General features: G+C 53.4%; 6 protein-coding genes across 6 annotated transcripts; 3 read left to right on the top strand and 3 right to left on the bottom strand.

Annotated features, from left to right (window-relative positions):
* Positions 1 to 815: 815 nt before the first annotated feature.
* On the top strand, positions 816 to 2,135 carry MAA_03139 (endoglucanase; the record flags this gene model as incomplete). Its single annotated transcript, XM_007821137.1, has 1 exon — positions 816 to 2,135. One exon carries the CDS (start codon positions 816 to 818, stop codon positions 2,133 to 2,135), a length of 1,320 nt encoding a protein of 439 aa, XP_007819328.1.
* A 4,313-nt stretch (positions 2,136 to 6,448) lies between these two features.
* Positions 6,449 to 8,605, bottom strand: MAA_03138 (RING finger domain-containing protein; the record flags this gene model as incomplete). Its single annotated transcript, XM_007821136.2, has 1 exon — positions 6,449 to 8,605. The coding sequence occupies one exon, from the start codon at positions 8,603 to 8,605 to the stop codon at positions 6,449 to 6,451; it is 2,157 nt and encodes a 718-aa protein (XP_007819327.2).
* Positions 8,606 to 9,675: 1,070 nt separating this feature from the next.
* MAA_03137 (initiation factor 2 subunit family protein) lies at positions 9,676 to 11,189 on the bottom strand (the record flags this gene model as incomplete). The annotated part of the gene is made up of 3 exons (XM_007821135.2): positions 9,676 to 9,772; positions 9,856 to 11,022; positions 11,092 to 11,189. 3 exons carry the CDS (start codon positions 11,187 to 11,189, stop codon positions 9,676 to 9,678), a joined length of 1,362 nt encoding a protein of 453 aa, XP_007819326.2.
* Positions 11,190 to 12,732: 1,543 nt separating this feature from the next.
* Positions 12,733 to 14,306, top strand: MAA_03136 (NLI interacting factor; the record flags this gene model as incomplete). The annotated part of the gene is made up of 2 exons (XM_007821134.1): positions 12,733 to 14,083; positions 14,155 to 14,306. 2 exons carry the CDS (start codon positions 12,733 to 12,735, stop codon positions 14,304 to 14,306), a joined length of 1,503 nt encoding a protein of 500 aa, XP_007819325.1.
* A 1,313-nt stretch (positions 14,307 to 15,619) lies between these two features.
* Positions 15,620 to 16,426, top strand: MAA_03135 (uncharacterized protein; the record flags this gene model as incomplete). Its single annotated transcript, XM_007821133.1, has 3 exons — positions 15,620 to 15,632; positions 15,825 to 16,129; positions 16,292 to 16,426. 3 exons carry the CDS (start codon positions 15,620 to 15,622, stop codon positions 16,424 to 16,426), a joined length of 453 nt encoding a protein of 150 aa, XP_007819324.1.
* Positions 16,427 to 17,099: 673 nt separating this feature from the next.
* Positions 17,100 to 17,901, bottom strand: MAA_03134 (Ribosomal protein L7Ae/L30e/S12e/Gadd45; the record flags this gene model as incomplete). Its single annotated transcript, XM_007821132.1, has 2 exons — positions 17,100 to 17,509; positions 17,592 to 17,901. The coding sequence occupies 2 exons, from the start codon at positions 17,899 to 17,901 to the stop codon at positions 17,100 to 17,102; spliced, it is 720 nt and encodes a 239-aa protein (XP_007819323.1).
* Positions 17,902 to 18,437: the final 536 nt, after the last annotated feature.

Here is an 18,437-nt window from a genome sequence, read left to right as displayed (position 1 = left end):
GCTTTTGGCACCTCTTGGCAACGGCTTTAGCATGATGCCGGCACCTTGCCTGCGCCGAGCTGGCACCGTCCCTTCTCCCTTCTCCCTTCTCCCTTGCCCGTCCCTTGGCCGTGTGAAGGGACACTGTGATGGAGCCACGTCCACTTTTGACACTGCAACTAGCGGCCCACCACGGATCGATTTGATACAATACAACCCCTGAATGGGGTTAATTAGCCCTGGCTAATTACGGAGTACCCAATTCTAATTCAACCAGAACATCAAGTCGCCTACCAGTACATGGAAAGAAGAACAAGATGACACACAAGCCAAAGCCCTTTCTCACAACACTTGATCCCCGAATTCTCTTGGCTTTGAAATGGCAAGGATAGCGCGGCTATCAAACTTGTCTGTCGACAGACATAAAAGTCCTTGATATCCTCGACCATGGCATCGCAAGTTGTTTGTCAACCGAGGCAAGAGACGTGCGCTCTTTTTCATTCCTTTTTTTTTTTTGCATTTTTCCTGTACCGAGGCTAGTCCTTGTGTTGCACTTGTACTCTCATTCTGTAAGTTGTACCGCCTTGGTCCAGGCATGACAAGCGAGCCTGTATCGCCTCCGGTGCCTTGGATGTATCATGATTCTTGTACATGTTATTCGCAATGCTAACAATGCTCGTCTTTATAGTACATTCCTTCAAACAACAACCTTTTGTGTAAAGGTTCTCCAATAGTCTGTCTCGACAACACTACTCTCATTCTCGCACTTGACACTCTGGTTTCCGAGTCTTTCGTCTGGTTTACTTAAGATTCGTACCGGCTCCTCTCTTCCCAAAATGTTGAACAAGTTTATCCTGGCCGGCCTGGTCGCCTCTGCCAGCGCACACATAAAAATGACCAGCCCTTCCCCCTTCGACAATGAAAACTTGAGCAACAGCCCCATGGAGAAGGATGGTAGCAATTTCCCCTGCAAAAATGCCAACTACCGTAACCGCCCAGTTAAAGAAAACGTCTACGCCCAGGGCAGCACCCAGACGCTCGAGTTCATAGGTTCTGCCGTCCACGCCGGCGGCTCATGCCAAGTCTCCATCACAACCGACCCGAACCCCACCAAGAACACCGTGTGGAAGGTCATCAAGTCGATTGAAGGCGGCTGCCCTGCCAAAGATCAAACGGGCAACCTCGAGGGCGGATCCGCGACAGGCAAAGTCCCTTATACGTATGATTTCAAGATTCATGACCAGATCGGCGCCGGCAACTACACCCTCGCCTGGACCTGGTTCAACAAGATCGGCAACCGAGAAATGTACATGAACTGTGCCCCCATCAGCGTGACTGGTTCCGGCGGCTCCCAGAACTATCTGGACACCCTGCCGGACATGTTTGTGGCCAATGTGGGCAACGGCTGCGGCGTCCCAGAAGGCACCGATGTCCAGTTCCCCGATCCGGGCCAGGACGTCGACCAGTTTGGCCTCAAGACCAAGTCGGCTTTGGGGGCGCCCACGGGTAACTGCAAGACGGGCGGTACTCGCCCTACATCTATCAATACGTCTGCCACCTCACAGCCAACCTCCGGGAGCTCACCGCCAACCTCTGCCCCCCGACCGACCTCTGCCTCCTCAAAGCCGACCTCTGCCGTCTCAAAGCCGACGTCGGCCCCCCGACCGACAACAGGCACCGCCAGTCGCCCGCAGCCTACAAACACAAACACGCCTGGCGGCCCACGACCGACGACCGGCACCCCTACTCGCCCGCGGCCTTCATGTTCAAAGCGGCCTGGTGGCTCAAACTCGACGCTTGTGCCCAAGCCGACGAGACCTGCTGGTGACAGCACTGTCTCCGTGAGCCAAGACGAGACCAAGGTTCCCGCACACAGCCCTACCCCCAGCACCGAGGCCGGCCCTGCTCCCACCCCGGGCACGGACGGCGCCTTCGCTCCCGGCACTAAATGCGAAACGGATGGCTGGTGGAACTGCGTTGGCGGAAAGGCTTTCCAGCGTTGCGCCAACCATAAGTGGTCCGAGACGCTGACAGTGACTGAGGGCATGAAATGTACTCCCGGAACAGGAGAAAATATCGAAATGTCTGCCGCCCAGCCCGATCTCAGCCCGTGCGATATTCGTCGTCGTCGACGCCTCCGACGGCACTCTTTTTAAGCGGGCTGTGAGACAGTCCCTGGCGGGAACGGGCGAATACCCATTTGATGGTACTTGCCGATGTTGGGGGAAAGAAATGTGACTGTAGTATCTTGGGGCTATGGGTTAGCATGGACATTATCATCTTCAAGTTATATATTCGTTGAAAAAGGGGGGGGGTTTTGTTCAATATCACTTCAATACAAGTACATTCAAAGTGGACCAAGTCCCCCTTGTCCGTGACGTGCTGCGAAATAGTAGCCTGCGCCGGGAGCACAGACTGCTCGGCCCGTGCGAGAGTGCAGCCGAAGACGAGGATTTGCTGGTGGTGATTATTGTTAGTTGGTCCATATGTACATGGAGCTGCACGTGGCTTTGGTTGAATTCGACGTCCGGGCCTGAATGTCAGGGGCGTGCCGCTCGGACAAGGTGCTTGCGCGCGCGAGCCAAGCGAAGTGGCACGGCCCGCAGTTAGCGTTGTCGTTTAATCTCGACGATTGCATCTAACCCAGTCCGGCTCTTGGGCTCCACTATGCTAACTTGACAACAATCAAATTAACTATTAATTACTACTTGTAAATTGTAACCGCCATGAGTCATAACCCACACGGCTTCTCAACCAGGGAGCTCTAATGAAAAAAAGCCTTTAAAAAAAAAAAAAAGCTCGAATAGCTGACTGATGACTGATAGATCATACCGGTCTGCTTTGTTCTAATGTTGCAACATGCAGCGCTTTCCTTTACAAGGCAGTGACGGAAACCTTGACAGGTCTTGTCGGTTTTTTCGGGCCATCTAGCGAGATGCTTATCTAACACATGTTGGCAAACGCAACGAAAAAACAGCTATTGGAACTTATTGAGCCGTATACGAAAGACGAACAAGGTAGTCTATTCAGTGCTGAGCCTGATAATTTCCTATCTCTTTAGTTGCGGAATGGCTCGTGGAAAACTCCACTGCCATACAAATTTCTTAGGTAAGCGAGTCTCCACGAGCCATTCCGCAACTAAAGAGATATTCTATATACAAGTATATTGCCGCCAGGGGGACTTCGCCTTTACCTTGTCGCGACGCATCTTTCTCCAGGCGACCACTGTTACACGGAAGGGCCCAACAGCAACGAGGCCCAACAAGGGGGCCTCTCCGATAAAGGACCTAGAGGTTACACAGACTGAACACATGACCGGGCAGAGGCCCTAGGCACAGACGTTCCCTTTATATAGTGGTCACTCGTCCCTCTCTTCCTCCTGCAAAACCAAGGACCTTTGACACCCTTCGAGATCAACTTCACAAATCAAGTCTTTTTCTCTAAGCCTTCTATTAAACCCTTGTCACAGCCATCAAGGCGAACCTGGATATACCAGCCCGGTCGTATTTATCGTCCTGCCTGAGCCCGCTACCGGCTTTGGGCACATCGCACGCGTCGGGTATTACCCCAATCTCTTGTGGCATTCCGCCCTCGCACGCAGCTACCAGCACCCGGCACTGTTATTTGCCTCCTGTAGGGTCGATAAATGAAGGTCAGTTTTTTCAAGATCTTGAGTCAATCATCAGCCATGCGGGTGATTGCAAAGATGCCTGCTTGAGCCCATAGGTTACACGAAGAAGGCCCAACGGATCGTGAAGCCCAACAGAGGGGCTTCACCGACAAACGACCCGTTAATTACACAGATTGAACACGTGCCCGGGTAAGAGTCCTAGGTATAGCTGTTCCCTTTATGTATATATAGTGGTTACTATCCGCTTCCTTCCTCTTAGAAAACCAAAGACCTTTGACAACCTACTCGATTATCTTTGAATTGAATCCTTTCCAAGCCTACTATCGTACCCTTGTCACACTATAGCATATGGCCTTTTGTGAGTCACCCAGATCATTCTGAATATTACAAATGACGTCAATACCAATCCCCCCTGCTAGGCAAATGTGACAAGCCTTCAATAGAAGGCTTGGAGCAAAGACTCTATTTCAAAGATAATGCCAAAGGGTGTCAAAGGTCCTTGGTTTTTTAAGAAGAAGAAGAGGATAGAAGAATATATATACATGAAGGGAACGTCTGTGCCTATGGCTTCTGCCCGGTCATATGTTCAGCCTGTGTAGCCTCAAGGTCTCTTTGTCGGTGAGCCCCTTGTTGGGCTGCTGTGACAAGGGCTCAGAATGAGGGCTTAGAGCAAAAAGGGCTTAATTTAATAATAATCTTAAAGGGTTTTTAAGATCTTAAATTACTAAGAGAAAAGAAGGGAAAAATAACTACTTTATATATATATAAAAAATAGCTAAGCTTAAAGCTTTTACCTAGGTATATATTTTAGTTATATCCTCTTTGATTTCCTCAGAATCGGGATTTTTGGCCTTAAGGCAGGCATCCCTTCTGTTGCGGAGAGCTTCTAATCCGTTAATAGCTGCGTTGCCCACTAGGCCTTGTTAGCTTTGACCCTTGAAGGTTGCAATAGGCAACCTACTTGTGTTGGGCTTCTTGTTATGCTTGGTCATCTTATTGTTATTATTTGTAGATAGCTGTGGTGGATGTCAGTAAGTGCTTATGGGAGATGTGTGTGTGTAGGAGCAGCGACTCACGATTAGTTGTGGTCTTAATAGCAGAAGAATGACTTGGATGCAGGATTAACTCAGGATGCGGGAGAGGGCAGACCTTACAGATATATACTATATGTGTGGGCATTTTAGGTTTTTAGCGTGACTCAGCGTAAGTTACGGCCATAAAGTCATAATAATATATAAGGTTTAACTACATAATAATAGCTGAGGCTATTATAAGGTAGCTATAGCTAGCGGGCCACGACGTGGTATTAATTGCGCTGGTATATTTAACGCGTTATAATACGTGTATAAATAGTCTACTTTTCTAGTCTCTTATGATTTTTAGCCTAGTATAGCCTAATATTATTTTAGATTTTACGCTTGTATAATACTAGTATTATATATGTAATTTTATTTAACTACAGAGCGAATCAACCAAATATTAATTAATATTTTAGTTATATAATTAATAGGTTCCTTATTAGTAAAGCCCTTTTATTAGGCGTCACAATCTGTTGGGCCTTTTCCGTGTAACAGCTGCGTTGTTGGGCTATTATCGTGTAACAGCAAATCCATCGGCTCGGGATGGTAGGACGCTGAGATGGAGGGCTATTCTCGTCTGTACGCAGATGAGCATATATACATGCAATCAGAGCGTATTCATACCATCTACTAGCTGCCAACTGTGTGGTCCGGTCTTTAATGAATACTACTAGTAAAGGGCAGTATGTCATACTCCACGGCCGCCTGAACCAACTTCATGCACCTTGTCTTCGTGAGCATAAGCACTCCGTAGCTGCCTTGAAAGCATCTAGTGACCGCGGATGCCGAATTCGTCTCTACAACCACCAAAAAGGCCCTCTACGTCAACTTTAGAGTCGGAGACGGAGAGGAGATGACGCGCCGCCGCAGCTAAAAGCGGCCACTCGTCCTTTTGTTCTTTCCGCCCCTTCCGTAAGAAGTCGGGAGGCTTTACAATAGACACGTCAAACCGTATTCGCCGCGTCGCTAGCCACCGTTCAAGCTCCGAGGTAGGGATTGCCGAGCCGCCCTGCGCCTCATTTGCCTTGTTCATTGGGATGGCGTTCCATTGCGCAACAGAGACTCCTTGGGGACGCTCATCTAGTCTGGGCTAGCTCGGGATTGGTTCTGTGGCATTTCATGTTGCTACCTCCGGCCACTATACGTTAAAATACTACTTAGTTTTAGCTATGTTCCCTTGAACATCATGGTCCTTTACTCGCTAGGAGAAACGGTGGCAACACAAGGCAGGACCATGCAAAAAGGGCACACGAACACCCCGAGGCCAAATCTGCCAGTTACATAATAAGACGTAGCCGCGGATTGTAAGCTGACTTCGGTACCACGCCGTGACACCCAGACCGTTGCCGTCGAGTAGATGCAGGGCAAGTCTTGAGCCAGACAGAACTTGACCCTTGACAGCGTGATTGCTCTCTGCTATCACGGGGGAAAGAGTTCGCTGGATTAAACTAGACACTTCAACAGCAATTTGTCGCCTAGCATCAAAATGACGTGCCCCTGGTGTCCAGCAAGCCCACGACATTTCACGCCACTGCAGCAGCTCAAGACAATCGCCATGCGGAAACACAAAGCAGCCAATCCTCCGACGCAAAACGACGCAGGCCAAGAGTCCCCGGGCTCCATTTCTCTTCATTCAAGAAATATAATTACTACGTCATCATTCTAAAACTACATAACGAGAACAGAGGTGCCAAATGCCGACCAAACACCATCTGAAAAGACTCATCATCATTACGCTCATCGTCAATCATTCATACACCTACTCAGCCAACTCCCGCGCATAAGCCTCATCCGCCTCCATCCTCACAGCCTCCAACTTGTCCGTCAGGGCCTCCATCTCCTTTTCCACTGCGCCCCTGCCCTCCTCCGCACCCGCCGCCTTGGCGGCCAGCTTGGCAATCTCGGCCTCGATCTGCTCCGCGGCCTTGTACTTGGCTGCGGCCACGGCCCCGGGGGGAGCAACGTGCGATGAGGTGCCAGACTCGTGGCCGTCTTCGGGCCATGCGCCGGGCGCCTCGCGCGGGTTTCCGCCAACGGCCGGACCCCATGGTCCTCCGGCCCCGTTGACGCCGCAGCCTCTGCCGCCCCTGCCCCAGCTGCCCCAATTGCCCCATCCTCCACGGCCAAATGGCCCTCCTCCCCTAGATCCTCCAAAGGCGCCGCGGTGGCCGAATGGCCCTCGCTCGCCGAGAGGCCCGTCCGGGCCGAAGAAGAAGGAACTTCTCTGGGATGGGCCGGTACAGCCTCGCGGCCAATTCGGAGTCCACGGAGGAGGGTTCGGAGCCGCAGTAGGGCCCGGCGGTGCGGGCGGCGCGGGCGGCGCTGGGGGAACAGGAGGTATTGGCGGCGGCTGCACATGGAATGGTCCTCCATGTCTTCTATAATCCTTGTGAGCCCGTCTCATTTCTCGTCTCTGGTTTCGATGCTCCCTCTTCTCCGCTCTGCGCTGCATCCGCCGCTCTCGTCGGTAGGCCTTTCGAGTTTGTCTCTGGGCCCTCTTGATGGACTTCCAGCTCGCTTGGAGACCCTTGATTTGCCCCTTGAGTGCCCTGCGGTTGAAGTTCGGATCTGCAGGTCCCTTTGGGACGGCTTTCAACTCTGCTTTCAGGGCTCGAATGTCGCTCTTGGTGCGTACCTGGTCGGGGTGCGATGTCCAGTCCTGGAGCCGTTCGGCGTATAGTGGAAGCTGGTGGTCCTTGATGTCGTCGTAGTCGGGGAGGGAGCCAATCGACGACTCGGAGCTGCTGGAGGAATCGGAGGAAGTTGATGAGACGGAGTGGGACCGGTCGTGTCCGTCTTTGCGGTCTGGATACCACCTTCTGCCGCGGTCCTCGGAGTGTTGGCCTTCACGGCGGTCGTGCCAATGGTGACGTCCGTGGTGCCTGTCGTGATGCCTGTCGTGATGCCAGTCATGACCACCGTGGCGGAAATCACGGAAATCGTGACGATGGTGATCCCATCCTGGGCGGCCGCCGAATGCCCACGACGGACCTGCTGGGCCTGCTGGGCCGGTCGGCCCGCTTGGCCCGGCAAAGCTTCGTTGCTGCGGTGCCGCTGTTCCCAAAGGCTGGTTATTATTGCCCATGGAGATGCCTTCATTATTCACAATGAGACCGTTGATCTTGATGCCATTGCTGTCCAGGACTACAGTGTCCCCGTATCGGATTCCGTCGCTCCCAATGGAGAGCTTGCCGAATATAGAAGAATTGTTCTCTCTCTGTTGCTCAGGAGCCTCAGGCTCCGCCGCCCAAGCACCTGGCATTCTCGCCTCTGGGTCAAGCCTCACACTCATCCCCCTCGGCCCAAAGAAGCCATCATTCCACTGGTGGACAGTCGCCTCAATCTCCGACCTACTCCTCGTGGTGGCCGCCCCGTTCTCCCGCATCTGCTCCAGTTGCGCTTCAGCCTGAGACCTCCCGCTCGTCAGAGCATCACCACCCCTCCCCTCGCTCCTCAGCTTCCTCTCGATCACCGCTTCATTGCCCCTGGTCGTGTGATCAGGCAGCAGGAAGTTCACAAAGGTCGCCCAGTCCTGCGGCGTGACATCCCTCGCAGCCCAGTCGTTCTGATACGGCAAGTCATCTGGAAGAGAGGTACTTTCCACCCTGACAGTGTGAACAAGCGTCTCTGTGGGAGGATTGGCGGGCGGCGGTCGTGAGTCAAAGTATACTGTGGCGCCGGGCTGCTCTGCAGATTGCCGGGGCTCCAGATGTGTATTTGATGATGTGCGAGGTGTCAAGGGAGGCGTGTAGACAACCTCCCCTGTGGATGAGGCATCGTCCAGAGGCGTGAGGCCGGTGTGGGAGGTGGAGGATGCGGCGGATCGAGGGCCACCCGAGTTGGAGTAGATGTCTGTTTCCGTGTATGGCGGGGGAGGGGCCTCCGCATCGTCGACATTGACGTGCAGGCTATTCATGTTCGCATTCATCGCTAGGCGACGTTTTTGTCCCATGCGAGTCCTGTTCTTGTCTTGAGAGGATTTGAGTTGTTCGGTCGCTCGTTGTTCAAATGGATGCGAGGCTAAGTTTGCGTTTGCGGGGCAGCTGATCAAGAAGGCGTCTGGTTCTCTCCGCGCTTCGGATAGTGTTGCCGACTCCGACGAAGCCGCTCACTGCCAGCTGATGGCGCCGCACGTGAGCGAACAAGATCAGAGTGCCCGGTTTCTGTCGCACGGATAGGGACACCGTCCAAGCAACGTCGGGGCCCAAAAAGGCAACGGGTGTTTGATGAGTGGCAGATGGTCAAGGTGCAGAATGGCGAGGTCACCTCAGCATTATCTATAAGCATACAAATACGTGGTCTCTTCTCCTCGGAACTCCGTACAGACTAGTTGGAATTGCCGCCAGTGGCTGCCTCAAACAAAAGGGAGCTGCAAATCAAGCTATGGTACAAGACGCCATACAATAGATAATCGACAGCTTGCGGCTCCGAGCACACACAACCCCGACGGGCGTCGCAGCCACAGCCTGGACGACTTACGTCTCCCCGTTGCTTCCACCCGCTGACCGTCAGATTGACCGCGTCTGCCTCATCGTCAGCCTGTCCCAGAAAGTGCATTGCCGTTGACTGCGAATGAATCAGATTGGTGGACACAACAGCCCAACTCCACCAGAGTTCCAGTCTATCGCACTCGCTTTCGCAGGGCTGGGTCCACCATCGGGCCCAGCCTGTCAACCTGTATCCGTCCCCCCCAATGGTAGCCTTTCGTTCAAATGTTGCCTGTGTGTGGTGACGCGGCCCGCTGGAGGTCCCTGCAACCCTTTATCGACCATCCCCCAGCCCGAATCCTTGAACTATGACACAATTTGCAGGCCAAGTCGTCATCAAGCCACTACTGCGAATGGTTTATTTCATTTCCAAACCGTAGGCGAGCGTAGTTGTGCCCCTTTTTTTTTCGTCCTGGATGAGATCATCCATCATACCCTCACACAGAACTCGTTGACGTTGCGCTGGGCGAAGTCGGAGGCAAGCAGTTGCCCTCGACTATCATCGATCGGATGCGTCTCCGAGATGAAAATCAGCATCTTCTTGCTTGTAGTGATCTGCGATCAAGCTAGCAAGATGATCGCGCGAGTGTACTCCCCTGTAAACCCAATTTGGGTGTTGTTAGTTATCAATCCACGTTGTTAACTGCAAGATGACGTGGGTTATCAAGGTACCACTTACAAGTTGGTAATATATGTGTCAATAAACTCGGCCGGTACCAATTCCGTTACGGGGCTTCGGATTCCCACATTGTTGACCATGCTTCCATCGGCAAAACTGACAAAGCTTGAGGAGTCTCCCCACTCAATAAGAGCGTCTTCATCGAATGGATTCACTGGGCTCAGCTTATACACACCAGCCAACACGACAACAGCATTGCCTTGTTCGCGGGCGGCCCTGGCGATAGCTGCAGCGCCGGCGTCTGTGACTGCACCTCCATTGGCAACAACGGTCCTCGCGCCGAGAATCACTTTGTTGACCCTTGACATGTAGGCCATCGAACCAGAGTTCATGACGTTGATGACAGTGATGCCGGCAGTCGACAGTTTCTTGCGGAAGGCAGCGTGCTGTACTTGCTCAGTTTGCTTCCGTAGAGGCTCCGTCACGATCAGGACCGTAAATTTTCTCTTGGAGGCCGCTCGAAGGACGAAGCGCTCAACTGTGGGCGAAGGCTGGTGAACCAAGATGTGGTCGCCTGGGTGAATCTGCACCTCGGCATGGGCAGCGATCTGGTCATCCACCTGACTAATTTCGTCCTTGATCTCCTCGATTCCGTCAATGACCTCGGAACGCAGGGCATGGACTTGGCTGCTGGTCTGGTGTGCAACACGTGTAGGCGTCGAAGTGCCGGAATGTCGGTGCGGCGAGCTGAAGCCATCAATATTGGAAGGGGGGGAAGCCGAAATCAGATGGAAGAGAGATTTCGGGACATTGACTGAGCTGTATGACGGTACCGGTCCGGGTCTCGTTGGGGCCACAGCTGGGTTGGAGACTACCTCTCCAGCCGAGTCCTGTTTTGTATGTGTCGACGGAGGAGACTGGACAAGGGGGAGGTGTGTGGGATGTTCGCCCTTGGGAGTCAAGGGAGCCTCGCTCTGGGTCTCGCTGGAGGGTTCATTCCGATCTTCTGCGGCCTCGTCACGGATGAGGGCGAGAACCCGTCGCACAATATTGCCAATGACTAGCTCTTTTGGTTGTGCCTCGACCAGGCGTCGACCAATGCGCGTGATATTATCAATGAGGCCGTCGACGTCTTGCCATCTCGATCGAGCAACGACTTGTAGAAGAATATGGGCAGTGGCCACGGCACAGGGCTCAGATCCACGGATCTGTCTTCTCTTGAGCAGGCTGCGTGGTGTTATTAGCGTTTGTGTTTGAACCAGTTCCCCCAGAGTCCTCCCTTTGAGGGCCACTCACGAAATGAGGTTCTCGACTGCGGCCTCCAATGGCTGCCCTTTCAAGGATTTGAGGTACTTGTCGAGGTCGGGCGCGTAGCCCGCAGTAGCAGACGGCATCTTGACCTTGTTTTGGGGAAGATGATGGCGTGGGTGTTGCAGGAGTTGGGATCTCTTGAATCGCAAACTGGCTATTTCGCGACGAGGGGCGGCGGGAGCGTCTGGTGGGTTGTGCGGTTGAGTCACTGCAAAAAAAAAATTACATAAATTAGGTGCTTAAGTAGCGCCTAGGGTAGCTAGCTTCTAGTACTAGCTACGTCAAGTATTGACAACTTGACATTTTTCCTCCGGCAGGTCAACTGGTGGGACAAGGCGGGGCACGGGGGTGGTCAGCAAGTACCTGCAGTGGCTGACGGCCACGTTGAATTAGCCACGACGACGCATAATAGATGTCGAAATAAGACTTGTATAATGTTGACGATGGCCCTTTGAAAAAAAAAGGGAAGAAGAAGGGGAGGCTGACTTTTTTTTTTTTTAAGTGTTGGGAGTTGGTGACTGGGTGAAAGGCTTGCTGACACATGATTGGTTTGTGGCACGAGAGTCGATGTACAATTGTGGTTTGTGTAAACCAGACTGCATCTACTCGCATGTAGAACAAGTCAGGAATCATCCAAAAAGAAGCACATAAACTGGTAATCAAGGCACCAGCGAGAGTATGCCTATATTTCGGCATAAAATATTAAAATGCATCTAACCCCAGTCCAGTTCCTATCGCTTCGCTTTCTGTCTCTGAACCTGTTTCTGGACCCATTACCCTGCATTGTTGTCCAGCAAGTTTGTCGAAACGGCCAACGGTGCTAGGTGCCCAGGTGCTTAAGGGCGCGTTTGGACAAAACATTCGTGATAGTACTGCCCGCATACTTTCAACCATCCGAGGCCCCAACATACAATAGCTCATCCCAGGCTGCGAACTTCTTGCGCCCTCCGTGAATGGTTGACGGATGTTCCTCGGCAAGTTGTGGCGGGCAACGTTCGGGGACGGAGTAGTCAAGTCTGGTCCGTACCGACGTCGTCCAGGGCCCGCGTGCGCCTGCCAACCGGCTTCTAGTGGTCTGGTTGGCTTGAAGGCCGACAGGGCATAGCGTCTGGTGGCACTGATGGCATGGGCCTTCATGCTCCGTACTCCGCCAAGTGCTCAAGTGCTCCCATGTGCCGTCAGTACGGGACATCGGATAGCCTTGACGCACCTGTGGAGTGAACCAGGTCGTTGCGCCTGACGCTTGACGGGTTGACCTCTGCCGCCCCTCAAACCTTGCCCAAACATTGCATTGTTCTTCCCATCAATGTCAACCGCTTCCTGCATAGCCATCACATCGCAAGCCTGATCCTCTTGCCGATGCTGAGCTTCTCTCGGCTAACTGCGAATGCCCCATCTAGACATTCCCACTCCTTGACATTCGTTTCCCGTGCTGTCATTGATTGATTTTGGCAAAGCCTAGCGATACCCGACGAATTGACATCATCCCCAAAGCATCCCTTCGGGGCGACCTCGCCTTTCTTCTTGCGACACGCCCGTGCGCTTCTTCTTCCTCTTTGGCCGTGCCTTTCAATCCGTCGTTTGGACAGCCTCGAATAGCCTGATGGCTGGCTGTCCGTCTCCAAGATGAATTCTCTCAACATCATTACCGCTCGCGTTTCCCCCTCCGCCAGTCCCAATCCATCTCGATCCAACAGCCTCGGCAACATCAGCGCCGGGCTGCTCCCCGACGAAAAATCGACCGACGGAAACGACGGTAAAGACGCAGCCAGCTCAGACCCATTTCTCGGCTGCGACTACGATGGCTCGCAACAGACGAACGAAAAGTCCAGTTACGTAGCTACCGAGGACACGCCGCTCTTGGATGGAGGCAAAGATGGCAACAAGCGGGCTAGCTGGTGGCATTCAATACCCCGACGCCTGGTCTCAAGCATCATCAGTTCCATTCGCTGGGTGCTTGCTACCCTGGCTTCACCTGGAGTCTACCTCATTGCCTGCTTCTACGACGAACATGGCGTCTTTGCTCCCTTGTCACAGGTGAAGAGGCTGTTTGGCGTCCAGAAGGGAGGTGGAATGGATAGCTACGGATCGCACGAGAACCACGCTGCCAACCATGCCGAGCCACCCGCCGTGTCTGGAAGCTCGCAGCCTTGGGGTTACCGCCGTATAGCGCCGCGCCCTGCCCCATCCTCTGGTTCATCCACATCAGGCCAATCGTCGGAGTCGGAGGGAGAAACACCCAAGGGCTCATCCAGCCGGCACGGCAGATCAAAATCACTGAATCCTGCGGAAGAGCTCAGCTCTGCCCGGAGATCGATACGAATCAAGCTTCACAACGACGATGCTCTGCGGCAACGTAAGCAGCACCGTCGCGCGCAGTCTGCCGTCGCACGGACCAAGATGGACGATGAAGATCTCTCTGCGCAACTCAAATCCCCAACGTCGCCGATTGCAGCTCTGACCAAGTATCCGAAGACGCCGGCGCCCCCCCGACCATTGATACCCCGACGCCAACCCTCCTATCTCAAGCTCGATGCGTCTGTCAAGCACCAAAAGACGTTAATCCTGGACCTTGACGAGACGTTAATTCACAGCATGTCCAAGGGAGGCAGAAGCAGTGGCCACATGGTAGAAGTTCGACTCAATACCGCATCATTAGGCATGGGTACTGCGCCAGGCGGTGCGGCTCAACACCCTATCCTGTATTGGGTCAACAAGCGACCGTATTGCGACGAGTTTTTGCGGCGCATTTGCAAGTGGTTCAATCTGGTCATTTTTACGGCCTCGGTGCAAGAGTACGCTGATCCGGTCATTGACTGGCTGGAGGCGGAGCGAAAGTTCTTCTCTGCTAGATATTATCGCCAACACTGCACGTACCGTCAAGGCGCTTACATAAAAGACCTTAGCTCAGTGGAACCAGATTTGAGTAAAGTCATGATTCTGGACAACAGTCCGCTGAGCTATTTGTTTCATGAAGGTTGGTTTATTGGCTCACAAAGCTGCCCTCTGCTCCTCCCAAGACGCTGGACACTGACTGACCTCGGCCAGACAATGCCATCCCGATCCAGGGCTGGATCAACGACCCCACAGACAACGACCTAATGCACCTGATTCCAATGCTAGAAGGTTTACAATACGTCCACGATGTTAGAGCATTCTTGGCATTGCGAGGCGGTGAAGATGGGCAGCATATGGCGTAAATGAAGGTAAATTTGGGAAAGTAAAAAAAACTCATCTGGCGTTTATTTATGGAATGGAGCTGCTGCGAATTTGATTTTTTTCCTCCTTTTTTGGCCACTGACGGGCTCAACCACGTCGGTACAGGGGAGAGACTTTGTTACAAAGTATTGTTTTGTTTCGCGTTGACCAAGACAAACCTCTGTCACCACATTGTACAGATAGACTGGAGGGAGGAGCGGTGTTTAAATGAAGGGTTTTGAGGGGGCAATTTGAGCAGATATTGATGGGGGAGGCGGCTACAGGTAGTAGCCGGACGGTAATTTGAGCATTTTCAGCGCCTACTTCCGTGTCATATGGTGCCAGGCCTTTGCTAGTGCGTGTTGGTGGCCTTGCATTGGGGTTCTGCTAGTCATCGCCCATCCCTGTTCTTGAAGAAGTTTAATTCTGTCTCCTCAGTCCCCGGACCTTGGACAGGAACATTGAATGTCTGACACGCAATGGGAGACGAGTGGAAGTGGAAATGGTTCCTGGAGGCGCTGTGGATCGAAGAATCCGCAGGCACTGCGCCGCCGCCGGTGGGCCTTGGGCATAAACATCGAATGGTGTCATCGGCACATGGCGCGATCAATTGACGGGCTGCCGGCGACTTTCTGGGCCTCCGCAACCGTGATTTCGCGGGTTCCATGTTGCCCAAGCTGTGGTGGTGGCGGCGATTCCAGCCGTTGCCGAGGTGAACGGCGGCTGCGCGGCTGCAGCTTACATATTGACTCGCATCTTTGCAGTTTACGTTTACAACGAATTTCGCGGCAACGTTGGGCATGGGCCGCGGTTTCACCTAGACAAAGGGAGCTCGATCATTGGACGCGTTACTGAGCCAGTTGCCGACGCTTCGATGGCAACCAAATGGCAAGCCGCCTAGTCGCTGACGGATAGTCGCAAGGGGCGGGTCTCGAATTCCAAACGGCACTGCGCAGACTCGTCTGCCCTTCGTCGTCACTGGTCCTTCCTTCCAAAGCCGGCGTGCGTTCTGTAGAGCTTGCCGGAAACCAGTCTCCACAAAGTGGTGACATCATCGCCCGCAACAAACCCCCCCCTTCTCACAGAGCATCACGCATCAAGCCACAAGGTGCATGCGCCTTTGCCCAATCGAGATTTGCGACAAACCTATTTGCCAGCATTTGCTGAAGCAACCAAGGGAGGGCCTGCCCGGGGCTGTCTAAGGTTTAAAAGGAGGGGGAAGGACTTCAACGGGTCGGTGTGTTTGAACTTGGACCTTTCATTATCGTCAACCTTGTCGAAAACAAAAGACATCAAAGACTTGCTGAAACTCACCATGTCTCTGCACTGTAAGTTGTGCCGTCGCGACACGCGCTGCTTCTCCCCTCTCACCCTTTGATCCCCCCCTTCCCTCCGGCTGCCATCGTGAGTGGTGTCTCCGAGCTGGGCGAGCACATGAGAGAATGCGACCCCCGCGATCTGTGTCGCCTCCCATCCACACCTCCCGCTTCGCCAGAGATTGCGGATGCTGATGTGCGCAGACCTGCCCCCCGTGAAGCCCTCTGCCATTGCGCTGGGCACCTTCTTCAACCACGGCATCGAGCTGGCCGTGCTGGGCCCCGTCTTCGGCCAGACCTACCAGCGCGCCAAGCAGGCCAACACCAAGGAGGAGTTCATCAAGTCCAAGGAAGCCAGCGGCGCTGCCATTGCCTGGGGCACCTCGTTTGTCGGCTCGGCCCTCCAGAGCTATGGTGTCGCCGCGTTGATCAATGCCACGGGGACCCTGAGCTATAAGGGCGCCGCGTACCTGGGCGGCTTGATCTTTGCCGCGACGGCGGCCCCTGGAGTAAGTTTGGTTTCTTTTGTCCTCCAATGATGCTGATTTTCCCCCTTTGACTCTTGAGTCTTGCATATGCCATTCCTCGTCGCCCACGCACTGTACGGAGAATGGTGTAGATGGACGGTGCTGGCGATGAGATTGTCGTGACGAGTTGCTGACCTGGCCTAGTTCCTTACGCAAATCTTCTCGGAGAAGCGCCCCATCGATACCGTCGGTGTCAGCATCGCCGCCAAGCTTGTGGAAACTATTGGATTGTCATTGTTCCTGACTTGGTGGGGTACTCGTACTAACCCTTTTGACTAAAGGGCTATATTGCTTGGGCGAGTATCGTGTGCGGACGGTTCTTGTTGTTCGCTGGTACAGAAGGAAGTGTTCGGGGGCAGATGTTCATGTTCCTTGTTGGACCTAGTTTTTTCAATTGATCATGTATTACACTTTGGCGTGTCGGGCTCTACGTGGCCGCAACGAAGCTCCTTGATCGGTGACTGCTCGATGTCTGCTGGTGTTGATGTTGATGACGTTGCAAATCCGCTCAACGGGGCAATTGGATGCGTCGGGTCGTATGAGCTTCTGAGAGGTGATGCTCTTGGGGATCCAGGCCCGAGCATTCGTAGTTGCAACGCCTCTACTACGAGGTGCTCATTGACAAAAGGGAAGGGCAAACGTAACCATCACGCCACAAGTTTCTGCGATCTAGCTATCAATTATCACAATACCATGTTGAGAAATGCTTTAATTGATGATGCCATGTACCTGAACGCCGCCGTAACCCAATTCGGCCCTGCTAGTCAATCCCTCTGGTATTTATACACCCAGATCAAACCGAAGCTTCAAACAAGCCCACCCCATTGGCAAACCAGCGACTCGCCCTCCGTCTCTCCACTTTGCAACAAATATGCAGACGTCAGCTTTTCAACTGCCATACCTCTTCCCACCATGGCAATGTTCTTCTCCTTGTTCTTCCCCTAGCACCTCCCTATGCCTTTGACTCCCCCTTTGTCCAGAACGACTGCTTGGAAAACTCCTTCTGCACCAGCTTCACCAACGAAGCATACGTCTCGCCAAACGACTCGTCGTCTTCCTCCTTCTCCTCCTTGACCCCGGCCTTCTTCTTGCCGTCGGGCTTCTCCATGATCATGACCACGCTGGTAGGCCGCTTGGTCTTGGCGGCGGCGCCCAGCTCGGCCCGCGACGTGACAAAGATGAAGGGCACGTTGTGGTCCTCGCACAGCACCGGAATGTGCGAGATGACGTCCTGGGGAGAAATGTCGCCGGCAATGACGACGACGCCGGGGAAGGACGTGTTTCCCGGCCCGCCGGCAGGCGACTTGCGGAGCGTCTTGACGACCTCCTTGACGCCGCGCTTGAGGGTGCCGTTTTTGGCGGCTGGCAAAATCGTTAGCTGACTTCCCACACTCGACTCCGCTCTTTGCTCCTCCGGGGCAAAACGAGGCTCTCTATTACGCACCCTTCTTGATGGCCTTGTACACCTTCTTCATGCCCTTATCGTCGGCTAGCGGCACGGCGAAGGGCACGACGGTCCTCGCCAGCGGCGGCAGCTCGGAGGGGCTCTGGTCCTCCATCTCGGAATCCTCCTCCTCCTTTACGGGCTTGCTCTGGGCGGCGGCATCCTGCTGCAGCTTCTCGTCGAGGGCGGCCGCGAGCCTCTCCTTCTTGTCCTTCTTTTCCTTCTTCTCCTTCTTGGGCTTGGCTACGCCAGACTCTTCGCTGCGCTTCTTGTCCTTCTTCTCCTTCTTGTCGGGTCTTTCGGCGGCCATGGCTGCTTCAGGGCTCGGCTGTCGGCTGGGATGAAAAAAAAACCCTGGGTGCTGGTGTGAAATTTTGCAAATATGGAAATACCAAAAATTTGGCTATACTCAAAGAATGCTGCTTATGAAATGTATATTTCAAAAACGAGCATAACAAAAAACAATCAACAAAAATACCAATTGGGCCAAGACTTGGTCGACAAGGTGGGCGGAATTGGTTTTCGCACCTCTTTCCACGGGCTGGAGACCTCGAAATTTTTCCTGCCAGTCGAAACTTTTACTGGCAATTGAGCGAGCTGGGTCCGAGTTTTCGGTATTTCGTGGCGCCGGTTCCGATGCAGAGTCACGTGAGTGTATGTAGCTTGTGAGGGTCGCACGATTGAGAAAGAATAAGCGATGCGTGATTGGCACGACAAATTATTTGAGTGTGAGCTCTTGTAAAGCCAATTAATGAAAAGGGCATCTTGACAGTATTTATTGCCGCGGTAGAGGCCTGGATGAAGCTTCATGAGGGTCACTTACTACTTGTCGCTCGAACCTAGCTA

The sequence above is a fragment of the Metarhizium robertsii genome (genome assembly GCF_000187425.2).
Source record: "Metarhizium robertsii ARSEF 23 chromosome Unknown MAA_Scf_4, whole genome shotgun sequence".
Taxonomy (NCBI): domain Eukaryota; kingdom Fungi; phylum Ascomycota; class Sordariomycetes; order Hypocreales; family Clavicipitaceae; genus Metarhizium; species Metarhizium robertsii.
Note: the sequence above shows the minus strand (reverse complement) of the source record. Positions and strands in the feature narration are given on the sequence as shown.